Source organism: Mustela nigripes, chromosome 14 (genome assembly GCF_022355385.1).
Source record: "Mustela nigripes isolate SB6536 chromosome 14, MUSNIG.SB6536, whole genome shotgun sequence".
Lineage (NCBI taxonomy): Eukaryota > Metazoa > Chordata > Mammalia > Carnivora > Mustelidae > Mustela > Mustela nigripes.
In genome coordinates this window covers 19,588,870-19,602,245 of record NC_081570.1, presented here as the reverse complement: position 1 = coordinate 19,602,245, position 13,376 = coordinate 19,588,870, and the positions used below count along the sequence as shown (strand labels likewise).

At 50.8% G+C, this 13,376-nt stretch overlaps 1 protein-coding gene and 1 long non-coding RNA gene across 3 annotated transcripts; one reads left to right on the top strand and one right to left on the bottom strand.

Annotated features, from left to right (window-relative positions):
- Window positions 1-3,102: 3,102 nt before the first annotated feature.
- On the top strand, window positions 3,103-13,106 carry LOC132000808 (uncharacterized). 2 transcript variants are annotated; one of them, XR_009399461.1, is made up of 3 exons: window positions 3,103-3,221; window positions 9,308-9,402; window positions 13,005-13,106. It is a non-coding gene; the product is annotated as an uncharacterized LOC132000808 (long non-coding RNA). The 2 variants fall into 2 exon arrangements; XR_009399462.1 differs by lacking the exon at window positions 3,103-3,221 and adding an exon at window positions 6,995-7,067.
- SFN (stratifin) lies at window positions 7,673-9,199 on the bottom strand. The gene has a single exon (XM_059375606.1). The coding sequence runs from the start codon at window positions 8,906-8,908 to the stop codon at window positions 8,162-8,164; it is 747 nt and encodes a 248-aa protein (XP_059231589.1). The 5' UTR covers window positions 8,909-9,199; the 3' UTR covers window positions 7,673-8,161.
- Window positions 13,107-13,376: the final 270 nt, after the last annotated feature.

Sequence of the window (13,376 nt, the reverse complement as noted above, 5' to 3'; positions counted from 1 at the left end):
TGGTGAGGCAGTGACGTTCACCGTCCAGACTCCCATGGTTAACCGAAATTATTCCCTTTTTTTGCTCTTGTTAATAGTTCTGTGATTACATCTTTGTGCTCAAATCTTTGAGTCTCTGATTTTTAGCTTATGATTACATCCTAGAAATGAAACAGCTGATGTTTCCCAGGTTCCAGATTCATAATGCCAAAATGCTTTCCAGAAAAGCAGCACTGTGCATCTCCCCGGCATTGTCTGAAAGTGCTCTTCTCACTTCCAGACCTCACTTGGCAATCATGATCAACCTCTGGAGGGAGGAAACCATCTCTGAGTGCCTTAGAAGGAACCTTCTTGGTCATCTCTGCTAACTACTGGTATTAGGATATGTGCATTTCCATTTATATGAGTGGTTAAAGGTTTACTTTGAAATTGTTTATAAAAAGTTATTTAAAGAAGTGGGGGAGGGGCGCGTGGGTGGCTCAGTGGGTTAAAACCTCTGTCTTCCGCTCAGGTCATGATCTCAGGGTCCTGGGATTGAGCCCCACATCAGGCTGTCTGCTCAGCAGGGAGCCTGCTTCCTCCTCTCTCTCTGCCTGCCTCTCTGCCTACTTGTGATCTCTGTCTGTCAAATAGATAAATAAAATCTTAAAAAAAAAAGTGGGGGACCCCCCCTCAAAAAAAATTGGAAGATACTATTTGGAACTTATCAGAGGTCACAGCTAATTGGACAGGTTTCCAGCGCAGACAAAGAGGCTTAGGAGTGAGAGTGACGCCCTAAAACCCACAGAGCTGAAGCACAGCCAGTCTGCTCTCAGCTGTTTCTGAATTAGTAAAATGCTTACCCACAGTTGGCTGAGAAAGGAAGCCTGATCGCATTAGAGTCTGTGGGAAGGTCTACCTCAGAGATTCTCTCGCCTTTCCCAGGGCTATCGAGAAGGGGAGGGAAGTGATGGCAGACCCATCCTACCACTACTAAGATCCAAAAAATTTTCAAAAATTTTTTGAAATTTTTTAAAGCAATGGGGAGGCCCGGCCACCCCAGAATCCTAAAGAGAAATTCTCTAGCAGGCGGAGCAGTAGCCCCCTACTCCTTTTCCTTCACTTTTTCCTTCTCTCCTCCCTGGCTGTTGAGTGCTCACCTAGCCTTTAGAAGGAAGAGTCTGGATTAGCTCATACTTCGATGGCATCAGGCCTGCTGAGGCCAGGGGAAAGCATACACCTCATTTCCAGGCCACTGTGTCCTTCGTTTCCAGCCAAGGATCCAATTTCAGATGGCCCCAGAGATCCAGGTGGCCTAAGACTGAGGAGCTATGAGGGGACGGGGCTGGGGATTTGGAGCCCAAATGAGGTGAGAAAATATGAGTACTGGGAAGACCCTCTGGACCAGAATACATAGCAAAGCTTCATTTTTTTTTTTTTTTTCCATCCAAGACCTTGAAGTAGTTGTGCAAAATGAGAGGCCCCTACAAAGCCATCCTAAATAAATCTGCAGCTATCTTGCTTCAAGAATCGGAAATCAAGTTTTCCTCCAAACACACCAGACATTCGGACATTGGAGGATGTGTGCATGTGTGTGTGTGTGTATGAGTGTGGGGGGTGCTATCTGCTTGCTGTGCAAATACAACATCAAGAAATGTTCCCTCGTTTGGGGAGGGTATGTGCTGTGGTGAGTGCTGTGAAGTTTTACTTCTACTTGTGTAAACCTGGCAATTCATAGACCTGTATCCCTGGGACTAATAATACATTATATGTTAATTTTAAAAAAAAAAAAAAGGAAAAAAGAAATGTTCCCTTGTGCTCCGCATCACACTGGATTACCACCTCTTCCCTTACATTAATCCTGAAGCCTTCACAGTCCTTGTGGAATGATCGAAACAGAGGTTAAGGAATACTGGAACAAGGGTAAGATCTCGCCCAACGTTTTTTGTTGTTTTTTTTTTTCCTTTTAAGATTTTGTTTATTGGGGCGCCTGGGTGGCTCAGTGGGTTAAGCCTCTGCATTCCGCTCAGATCATGATCCCAGGGTCCTGGGATCAAGCCCCACGTCTGTCGGGCTCTCTGCTCAGCAGAGAGCCTGCTTCTTCCCCGCCGCCCCCAACCCACCTGCCTCTCTGCCTACTTGTGATCTCTCTGTCAAATAAATAAAATCTTAAAAAAAAAAAAAAGATTTAAAAAATTTTAAAAAGATTTTATTTATTTACTTGGGGAGGACACAGAGGGAAAGGGAGAAGCAGACTCCCCACTGAGCAGGGACCCTGAGATCATGACCTGAGCCCAAGGCAGACACTTAATTGACTGAGCCACCCAGGAGCCCCTCTCCCAACTCTTCAGTCATACCCGTGGTTACGTAGCCTATTCTGAGTTAAGATCAGGCCCCTCTACAGTCAGACAAGGATATTTCAGGTTAACTTTACTTGAGGGAAGAAAGCCAGGGGATGTGTCTTCCTTCTTCTAACAAATACTCCTTGAACGCCATAATCTGATGTATTCGGTATTATACCTAGCCACAGATTGAAGACTCCATGCTTTTCCGAGTCTGGAATTTCCTCTTTTATCTCTAGACAGATAATGAGTTAAATTTCCCAGAGAGCACCAAGGAGAAGATTGGGTGGAGATGAGAGATGAATCAGCCTCTGACACCCCCAGGGTGACATACCTGTCTGCTGCCCCCACAGACATTCCTGGCTCCTGACTCACCGGGTAGGTGGGGCGGGGACTGTTCTGAGAGGAGCGCACCTACCCTGCAGAAACCTGCCTCCCTCCCCTCACCCCTCCCACGGCAGGGACAGTGGGCTGGGGGAGCCCTCTGAACAGGGCGAAGAATTGGAAAGGAACAAAGGATGTAACCAGGGGAAGGAACGTTTAACTTGGTGAACGTGCCAGGAAATTGGCCCCCTACACGGTCTTTTCCCATTGGAGACAATTCCTTTCTGCCGGGCCCTGGGGTGGCGGTTCGATGAAAAAGTCTGTTTTGATTCTTAGAAAGTCCAAGACACAAGCAGGGCAGCATAACATCATGTGGTTCTTTTCAAACTTATTTTTAACTCATGAAACTCCAGTATACAAAACAGACATATGTGTGACGATTTTAGCCAATGTGTGTGGGAACAGGGGAAACCCAGACTGCTGGCCTCCTGCCCTGTGGCAGTTTATGGGGAACCCTCTGAACACAATTTGGAAACAGCTGTTGTAGTTTAAGAATCATGGGCCTTGGATTTAGACCCGTTTCCACTCCCCAGACATGTAAGTAATTTTATAACCTTAGCTATCGGGTTATTTAGCCGCTCTGAGCCTCAGTCTCTTCATAGGCAAAACAAAGATGCTATGTATTTCTGTGCGGGCGAGGTCCGACAGTGGCTGGCCCACGGCCGGCGCTCCAGCCATTGTTATTACTGTACTCTCTAGGAAGAAGTGGGGCCTGTTGGTCAGATGGGCAGTCTCAGTGCAAGCATCCAAAATTAGGTTTTCTCAAAAAGGTGCTGGACATTTGGACACTGGACATGTGTGTGTAGGAGTGTTTTGCTTTTCTGGAAGGAGCCACTGTGGTCTGCCTGACCCCAGTGACTTGACCTCCCTAGGGTCCTGGTTAGTTCAAAGCCTTGCCCTTTATCTTCTACTCCTGGGGTTCTAGACAGCCAATTTGCATTTTGCTCTCTGAAGTAACTACATATGTGAGAAGAGTAGATACCTTCTTTAGAAAATTATAGGTTGTAGATTTTTCCTATATCCGTCAACTTCTTGGGAAAGGAAGATCTTTTCAAGCCCTTAGCCCCATTTCCTGGTGGGTCAGGTACTCTGGCAGTACAGGAAGGATAGGGCTGGGGTTACTGAATCTTTGTGAGCTCCAATCTCTGTCTAGACAGCCCTGCCTCATCCCAGAACCAGCTGTATTTCCATTTCGACAATAGAAGACCTGGCACTCCACTGGGTTTCCAGGCATTTGGGAGGATGGTTTAAAACTAAGTTCCGAGGGGCGCCTGGCTGGCTCAGTCCATGGAGCACGTGACTCTTGATTTCAGGATTTTAAGTTCTAACCCCACACTGGGTATAGAGATTATTTAAACAGCAACAACAACATTTTAAAAAATAAATACAAATAAATAAAGCTAAGTTCTGAGCATAGTCCTGTACAAAAACCTTGCTGAAGGCACTGGAGGAAGAACGTAAAAATAATGAGACAAAGTTACCATTTTTAGGAAGCTGTCTGAAGAGTTAAGAAATAGACCCAGCACATGGCTGCAAACCCAGAGGTGAAGTCAAGTAGATATGAAATCATAACTGAATAAATGTCCCTCTATAAAGGAAAGGAGTTGGTAGGATAGCATATCCAAAAGCTTTGTATACATGTTAAAGGGAGAGGGGAGGCAACTAGTCATGTTCTGACCTGAAGCTGGGCTTTGGAAATTTGGAATTTGGCTTTGGAATTTGGAAAACTCCAGGAGAAAACACTTAAACTCAGATAAAATGCACATGCCATAAAAATCATCCCTCTCAAAAGACAAATGCCATATGATTTCACTCATATGTAAAATTTAAGAAACAAAACAGATGAACATAAGGGAAGGGAAGGAAAAAATAAAATAATATAAAAACAGAGAGCAAGGCAAACCATAGCAGACTCAACTACAGGAAGCCGACTAACGTTCGTTGGAGGGGAGGTGGCTGGGGAGGTTGGGGCATTGGGATGATGGGCAAGAAGGAGGACACTTGATGTAAGCAGCGCTGGGTGTTACATGCAACTGATGAATCACTAAATTCTACCCCTGAAACTAATAATACAGGATATATTAACTAAATCATATTTAAAAAATTAATCCCCCTCAAGAGTACAGTTTAGTGGTTTTTAGTATATTCACAAAGTTGTGTAAATACCAACACTTTGGTGATTTTTTTTTTAAGTTTTTATTTATTATTTATTTAAGTAATCTCTACACAACCATGTGGGACTTGAACTCACAACTCCGAGATCAAGAGTTGTACGTTCTTCAGACTGAGCCTAGCTAGCCAGGCGCCAGTATCAACACTATTTGACTCTGGATCATTGCATCACCCCAAAAGAAATTCCGTACCCATTAACAGTAGGACTGAAAAAATGTAAATGTCAAATTTAGGTCAGGAAGAGATGGCAAGAGATGCTCATTGACATTCCGTCCTGGTAAGAAAGCTTTAGAGAGATTATGTCATAAACAAAAAGGTCTGGGACTTTCATGGTCAGAAGCTGGTGCCTAAGCTGGCTCACACCTAGCCATCTGATTTGGTGATATTCCAATCCACAGCATCTGCTTCTGGAATCTCTCAACGCCAACACATTACCTTAGGGGTAGCTCATTTCTTTTCCCATATAGGGCAACCATGAGTGGTGTAAGATAGACAAAAGTCAGAGAGTGAGAGAAAAGAAAGAAGATCTCTTCCCGGACCGACCCATTAAGAGAAAGTCACCAGACCTGTCTGGTAAGAGAAAATGGGTCACTTCCAGATCCGAGGGAGAGTCACTTGCCCTAATCCAGAGTCTCTGCCTGCTTGCCTTGAAAACCAACACCCTTCCAGGAAAGGAGAAGAGAAAACCCGGAACTCGGAAGGCAGCAGAGTGGTCCTGCCAGCTTCCCTTGTAGAAGTAGCTCTGATAAGAGTCCTTCAATTTCCAGTCCCTCGGGTGTGACCAAACTTGGACTCTGGGGAACCTGAGGAGGCTGAACTGAGTTCCCTCTATCTTACCAGGTAGAGGAGTGACGACTTGATATCAGGACAGTATCCTCTGGTGGCCCAGTGAGCATGCAGGACAGCTTTGGCAATAAAGCTACTCCTGGTGGTGTCTGGGTGGCTCAGTGGGTTAAAGCCTCTGCCTTCCGCTCAGGTCCTGGAATCGAGCCCTGCACTGGGCTCTTTGCTCCACAGAGAGCCTGCTTTCCTCCTCACTCTCTGCCTGCCTCTCCGCCTACTTGTGATCTCTCTCTGTCATATAAATAAATAAAATTTAAAAAAAAACAACTTGAATTTAAAAAATAACAATAAAGCTACTCCTCTGGACCAGGCCTGACTGACAATTGGTACGGAAACGGATCAACCCTAGACTACTGATGCTGGAAGGTTTAATAATAGCTAACATGTATTGAACATGCCCTATCGACTACTTTAGGCACATTTATTTTCTCAAACTTCATAGCAACTCTTTATTTTTTTTTCTTTTTATATTTTATTTATTTACTTGACAGAGATATCACAAGTAGGCAGAGAGGCAGGCAGAGAGGGGGAAGCAGGCTCCCTGCCGAGCAGAGATCCCACGACCCTGAGATAGTGACCTGAGTCGAAAGCGAGGCTTAACCCATTGAGTCACCTAGGCGCCCCATAGCAATTCTTTAGGTACAGTTTTTCAATCCCCACTTTACAAAAGAAGGCACAAACGAAAAGCAGAGTCTTGACCAAGGAGGGCTGGGATTCAAACCCAAGGCAGTTTTGACACCCCAGTTTTTGTCAAGACTTTCGCCCAAACCCTTTGATACTGAGGGGGAACCTGAGACCCAGGGAAGGTTCTAATGGCTTTTCCAAGGTCGCAGAGCCAGTCGGGGACACAGTCCAAGCTCATCGATTCAGGGCTGCCTGGATCCTGGAAGGTAGTGGGGACGCACTGGTGGCCGGGCGGCCAACCCTGCCCGCCTGCCCAGGCCGGGCAACGCCAGCAGAGCAGATGACTCAAAGGGCGGGGACTCCTTTTGCCGCACGGCCCCGCCCGGTCCCGCTGCTCCGTGGATGCGGAGCTCTCGGGCTGAACGGGTGGCAACTTGTCTGAGTGAAACCGGGAAAGCGCTGCCCCTGGGGCTTGGCGGACTGCACAGGGAACCCCTCACTCCCGCTGAGCATCGAGACGCCCGCTGGGCCGGGCGGTCGGAGGGAAGACACACCCCGCGCGTTCCGCCGCGCTCTCCCCCATTGGCTCGTCGGGTTCCGGGGGCGGGTCCCTGAGCAGCTCTCTCCCGAGATTGGGCGATATCGGCCTCGGGCCCGCCTCCAGCCCCAGGCGGTGAAGGCGGGAGCCGAGCTAGGCTGCAGAGGGTCCCGGCGTGTCGGAGCTGGCGGCTGGGGGCGGAGGCGGTGAGCTAGGTTGGCTTGGGTGGCCTCCGCTCCCCGCGGCCCTTCCCACCCAGCTCGCGGCTCCTCCTCGCCTCCCCCTCTCATCTTGTCCCCGCGTCCGAGCTCTGGGGCGGGGGCATTCCCCTCTCAGATATGGGCTTTTAATGGCGGCGTCATGCCGCTGTCCAGATTGTGCTTCCCTTCTCTCGGATTGGAGCGCTTGATGGGACTCTTCCTCGTTTTCCGATCTGGGATGCTCCCTGCCGCTCGCTACAGCCTCTCCCTGTAGCATGGACCTGACACTCCCTGCTTTCCTGTCTCCTCAGATCTGGTTCTTCGGCCTCCTGCCCTGGGCCCCTTCCGAGCAGCGTCAGAGCCGCCTTTGCGCTCTCCTGACCCTCCGGGGTCCAGACCAGTTTGTGGGGGCCCCCCCTGGGAGGGCTGGACCCCCACCCCCTAGCCTCTCACCTGGAGTCACTGGCTCCAAAGTCTTGCCTGTGGGTCACTGAGCCAGCCCCATGAGAGGTCAGGGCCCTAAATCAGAAGCAAAAGTCAAGGTCTCTGAAAATCACAAGCCAGTCCCTGTCCCATCCCTCCACCAATAACTGGAAGAGACAGAAGGAGTGTCACAGGGGAACTTTATTGAGAGAAAACAGGGTCACACCCAGCAGACACGCTTTCCCTGTCATTCTGGGTCGTACACTCACTCGCTCTCACTCTCTCTCAGTCTTTCACACACTCATCCGCCACACAGTCCAGCTCTCAGCCGCAAGGGTGGGACACTCCTCAATTCCTAAGTTTCAGAGGCAAACGGGGTGGGAAAGAGTCAGGAGGGGTTAGAGGTGGCCCTGTTGGCGGTGGGGTTTGGAGGAGGGGTGCAGAGAGCAGAGGTGGGTGGGCTGACCCCTGGCGAGGAGCTCCCACAGCTGCAGGCAGAGCCGGACCCCCTGGCTCCAGCTGGCCTTAGCTCTGCTGGTCCCTCTCCTTGGAGCTCTTGTGAGCAGGGTGCAGAGCGCTCGGGGAGAGGGGTCGGCCCTCCCACCCCTACTAGTCCTCTCTGCCATGGTGGAGGTGCTGGGGAGGGCAGGGCGCGGCAGGGAGGGGGCGGGCTTGGCTCAGCTCTGGGGTTCCTCGGGAGCCTCGCCTGCCTCTTCCCCGGCGTTGTCGGCGGTCCACAGCGTCAGGTTGTCTCTCAGCAGCTGCATGATGAGGGTGCTGTCTTTGTAGGAGTCCTCGCTGAGGGTGTGCAGGTCAGCCATGGCCTCATCGAAGGTGGTCTTGGCCAGTGAGATGGCCTCCTCGGGGCTGTTGGCGATCTCATAGTGGAAGACTGAAAAGTTCAGGGCCAGGCCCAGGCGGATGGGGTTGGTGGGCGGCATCTCCTTCTTGCTGATGTCCATGGCCTCCTGGTAGGCCGACCGGGCTGAGTCAATGATGCGCTTCTTGTCATCACCGGTGGCCACCTCAGCCAGGTAGCGGTAGTAGTCGCCCTTCATTTTCAGGTAGAACACCCGACTTTCAGCATCACCTGCCTCCTTGATGAGGTGGGTGTCCAGCAGGCCCAGCACCGTGTCACACACGCCCCGGAGCTCAGTCTCCACCTTCTCCCGGTACTCTCGCACCTCGGGGCCCTTCTCTTCCGAGCCCTCTTCGTTGCCTTTCTGCTCGATACTGGACAGGACCCTCCAGGCAGCCCTCTGGCCACCCACCACATTCTTGTAGGCCACTGACAGCAGGTTTCGCTCTTCGCAGGATAGCTCCTCACCCTTTTCCACAGCGCTCTTCATGTAGGCTGCCATGTCCTCATAGCGTTCAGCCTGCTCTGCCAGCTTGGCCTTCTGGATCAGACTGGCTCTCTCCATGGCTCTGGTGACAGACAGACAGGTGGCGGGCTAACTCGCTGCCTTGAAACCAACACTGGATTCTGAGCCTCCCCTGCTCTCTGCCTGCCTTTTGGCTGGATGGCCAGGCCCCTGAGACGGGTGGGCAGGGACAGAGGGCGGGGCTGGGGCCCAGGACCTGCCTCCCTCTCCTATTCTCCCCACACCCTTTCCGGCTCTTCCTTAAAGGTAAAAGGCTGGGCTATGGGGTGAGTCACAGGGGCAGTCAGCGGGAGAAATCGGCTGGGCGTTGGCCCCATCTGCACAGACACCTTTCCGGGCTCCAGGCTGCCCCCTCTTGTTCAGGGCTTCGATTACATGAATGCCCACAGAGCTGCCCCAGTTTCTCAAATCAGATCCTCCTTCGTGGTGTTCTTCCAGGGGCCAAGGATGGCTTCAACCAACTGGCTGCTTCAGCCTAGCTAGAGCCCATGAAGATCGGTGCACCCAAGAGGACGGATTCTTAATCCTACCAGGTACATGTCCCACCTTGGTTCAGGTGAGATAATTATGTTTAGGTAGGGCTGCAGTTTCCCAAGCACCTTCACATCCATGATTGAATTTAATCCCTACCATGTTTCTGTGAGACACACTGTGACTATTACTCCCACTTTAGAGATGGGAATGCTGAGGGATGAGATTTACTCAGGGTCACACAGCTACTAAGCCCCCTGCATCCTACTTCCTTCCTTTGGCTTCTCCTGTCAAGGCCTCTGCCTTGTGAGGTCCAGGCTGTATTTAGAAGTGACATCCAGGCTTCTTCCGGAGTTTGCCTGAAGTGATTCTATCCCCCGGTCATCACTCCCCCTCAGGGTTCCCTCTGAGTTCCCAGGATGCACAGGTGGCATCGCTCAGGGTGCCACTTAATGAAGTGTTTAACGAGCGGGCCCTGACGCTCCAGCCCAGCCTTTGTAATTAGTCACCCAGTAGGTTTGTTGGACACCTTCCCCATTACAGCACAATTTTCCCTTTCAAGTTGGTGGCCTGTTGCCACTTGTTTGAGGACCTACCCTCTGGCTCTCCACGCCAGGTCACCTACCCCCTCCAAGCCGCCTGCCATCATGTATCAGCGGGGCTCACACAGGGTGGGGGCCCAGCTTTCCTGCCTGACTCAGCCTGCCCTCTGTCAAAGACTGGGAAGCAGGCCACTTGGGTGCTCAGCCCACTTTGGATCCCCAGCGGGGGACGCTAGCACCTGGGGAGAGAGGACCGAGATAAAGAAGGTGGTGGTGACACCTACCATTTTGTTTTATGGGGTAGCAGTCCCAGGTGAGTGCTGCCTCCCCCAGCCTGCCTCTTAGAAATTTCCCTGTCCCTTCCCTTGGACTGTGGCCCTCCCTCTGACCCCTGGCAGAGGCCTCAGAGATGGGATGCTTCTCTCTTGCCAACCTTCTGTCCCTCTTTGCTGGGATGCTGTTCTCATTCAGCCAGGAGTTTCACCTGAAGGTGTCGGCACCCTGCCCATGAGGGTAGGTTCCTCCTTATCTGCCCCACCCCTAGCCAAAGCTCAGATGGGGCTCAAGGGTGGGGCTTCCCTCACTGGGATCCAGCCAGCTTAATTTGGGTGCCAGGGCCATTTCACAGGTCTGTCTCTCCCTGGTTCCTCTTGGTTGGAGCCTCAATGCCCACCTTCCCCTCCTGGAGGGAGGCTTAGGCCAGAACTCAGAACCAAAGAGGAGATCTGCCTCTTTGAAGGAAAAGGAGCAGCATGCCTAGGCAGATACTACAGGTTTTCCAAGGAAACAGAAGGGATTTTAGGCTTGACATCTCCAAGGCTTTGCTCAGATGGGATCACCCACACAGAAAATGATGGAAAGGAAATGCATTAAAGTACTAATTTAATAGAGCATATCTTTAGGTAGTGGCATTCCAAGTGATTTTTTTTCCTTTTGATTTTCCTATTTTCTTCAACGGTAGATATGTATTATTTTCTATAAGAGCTAGAATAGCCTAGTATCTTTGGAATAAGATTGCCTGGGTTTAATTTTTAGAAGATGTATTGCCTTGGCCAAGTGACCTAACCTCTGTAAGCCTCTGTCTTCCTAAGTGTAAAAGGGGGTTTGTTGTGAAGATTAAATAAGTTGATGGAAAAGCACATAGTAGAGTGAATGGTAACTGTTATTATCATATGAAAAAAATCCAACCAATCTTATTATTATAACCACATACCCTTAAAGCACTGACATGGAGGTGGGTTCTGTGAAATGACAACAGGGTCCCAAACCAAGCCTTACCGGAGGACTGGACCCTCCCCAGTTGAGTGTCCTTAGGAGAAAGAAGACAGATGAATGGTCAGATGTGCTCACTCAGCACTGTCTCCTCCCTCTCCAGCAGACATTCCTCTGGCCTACACAGGCCTGAGGCCCTCAAGGACCTTCCTTTGTACTAGTCATCCAGCTCAGGCTTTCCCAAGTCCTGGGGGAAAGCTAGAGATCCCAGAGCACCAGAAACCTGGAAGGCAGGGCCTGGCACGCCTAGGAATTTTGGAGGTGCTCTGTTTCTAGGAAGGCAGCATTCTCTTCCTGTCACTCAAGCCAGATGTGGTGGTGGAGACCACAAGCTCCATGCCCTCAGCACAGCCAGAAGAGAGAAGAGCGAAAGGAAGCCTCTTCACTCCTCCTCCCTTCGCCTGCCGAAGCTTAGGGGTGAATCTGGGAGCCAGGCTACCTCCTGCCCGCTCTAGCCTGTCGATCCTGACTCAGTTCCTGTCTCAGACACCTCCCTTTGCCTCCAGGCCTCCATTTCCCAAGTCCAGGAGCCCAGGCAGGCAGGAGACGGCAGGCCCTGGCAGGGTACGGAGCTCCACCGTCAGCAGCCTGAGTCAGCAGGACGGGAGTCGGGGCTGTGGCTCAAAAGGGGCTTTCCTCATCCTGCCCGCTCTCCTCCATATAGCATCCATCCCCACAGCATGTTCAAGAGGCAAGCGATAGTCACAGGCTTGTGACAGAGAAGGCAGCAGCCAGTTGCTATCTAGCTCCACTGAGAACAGACAGGACTCTTGAGTACAGCGGGAGGGAGTGATTAGAATCCAGAAAGGTCTTCCTATGAAATTTTTTCCAGTCTTGGAATGATCAAATTAAACAAGTGACTGGAGGGAGGTATGACACTTCTCCCCCTGGTTAGTTGTAAATAAGACGTCAGTTATCCAGTCAAGGGTTCATTCTACTAGTTGCCTTTGGGAGGGATTATTAGATTACTTTTAAATGACTCAGCGATCCCGAGTCTTTTTCTCCTCAAGGCTCTGTTTAGAGTATCCCACATCTAGACCAGTCCAGTCTGGGTCACAGAGTGGAGTTGGTGGAAAGAGAAGGGAATGTGGGGCTGTGGAACTGCATCCCAACTCGGTTTTAAGGCCTTTCGGGAGAAGGGAAGGTCCCATCTTGCCTCTGAGCCTCAGTTTTCCCATCAGTACAAGGAGGCCAGCATAGATCACCTCTAAGCCCTCTGATGGCTGTGAATAACAGCTTCTAATTGGGTTTCTCCCTCTGAGAGGCCCTAATCCTGAAGGAGCCCTACTCATTCCTTGGGTAGTGTAGAGGGGTCAGAGGTTAGGGCAGAGATTGGGTTCAAATCCTCGATTTGCTGCTTTATCAGCTGGGAGATCCTGCACAACTCCTGTGCCTTCCTTATGCCTCAGTTCCCTCATCTGTAAAAAAAAATGCTGACATCACCTTCCTCATAGGTTTAGGTGAAAAAAATGGGCCTGGCACTCGGTTAGCGCTTGCTAAATGGCTGCCGTAATTATTTTCTAGCTCTTAGCATACGGTGTGCATATCTCAATGTGGGGCAGCAGCTGGGAGAAGGGAAGGTTCCATGAGATTGTTAACCTGGGCTAGGTTCAGTTCAAGGGTGACAGTCCCACCTTGGGTTGGCGCTGTTCAGAGTTGAGGTCACCTAAGGCTTGAAGGCCTCTGGCACTGAGACCAGTTCTAGAAGAGAAGACTGAAGAGGACACTGGCTACTCTTCTGATGTCACTTCTGGCTTCACTGTGCCTCTTCTTTTAAATCTCCAGAAAGGGGGGGTGGGGCGCATAGGTGGCTCAGTAGGTTGAGTGGCTGATTCTTGGTTTCCTCTTAGGATCTAACCTCCTGCATCTGGCTCCCGTGCTCAGTGGGGACTTAATGTGAAGATTCTCTCCCTCTGCCCCTCCCCCCCAACCCCCTGCTAAATAAATCAATCTTTAAATCTCGGAATGGCACTAACCAACTAGAACAAAGCTGGCAGTGCGGGTAAGCCAGACCTTCCGCGCACTCATCACAGGCCTCACCCCCAGACCCCAGAGTAAAGGTGGCACCGGACATCCAAGGATATGGCAAGAAGAGGGAAATCTTTATTTCGGTTAAAAAAGGTACAGGACAGCAGACAAGCGGCCCCCAGCCGTGGACTGGGCAGATTTCCGGGGCCCAGCCCAGCTCCCTGGAGGTCCTCTGAAGAACGGCCAGCCCGGCT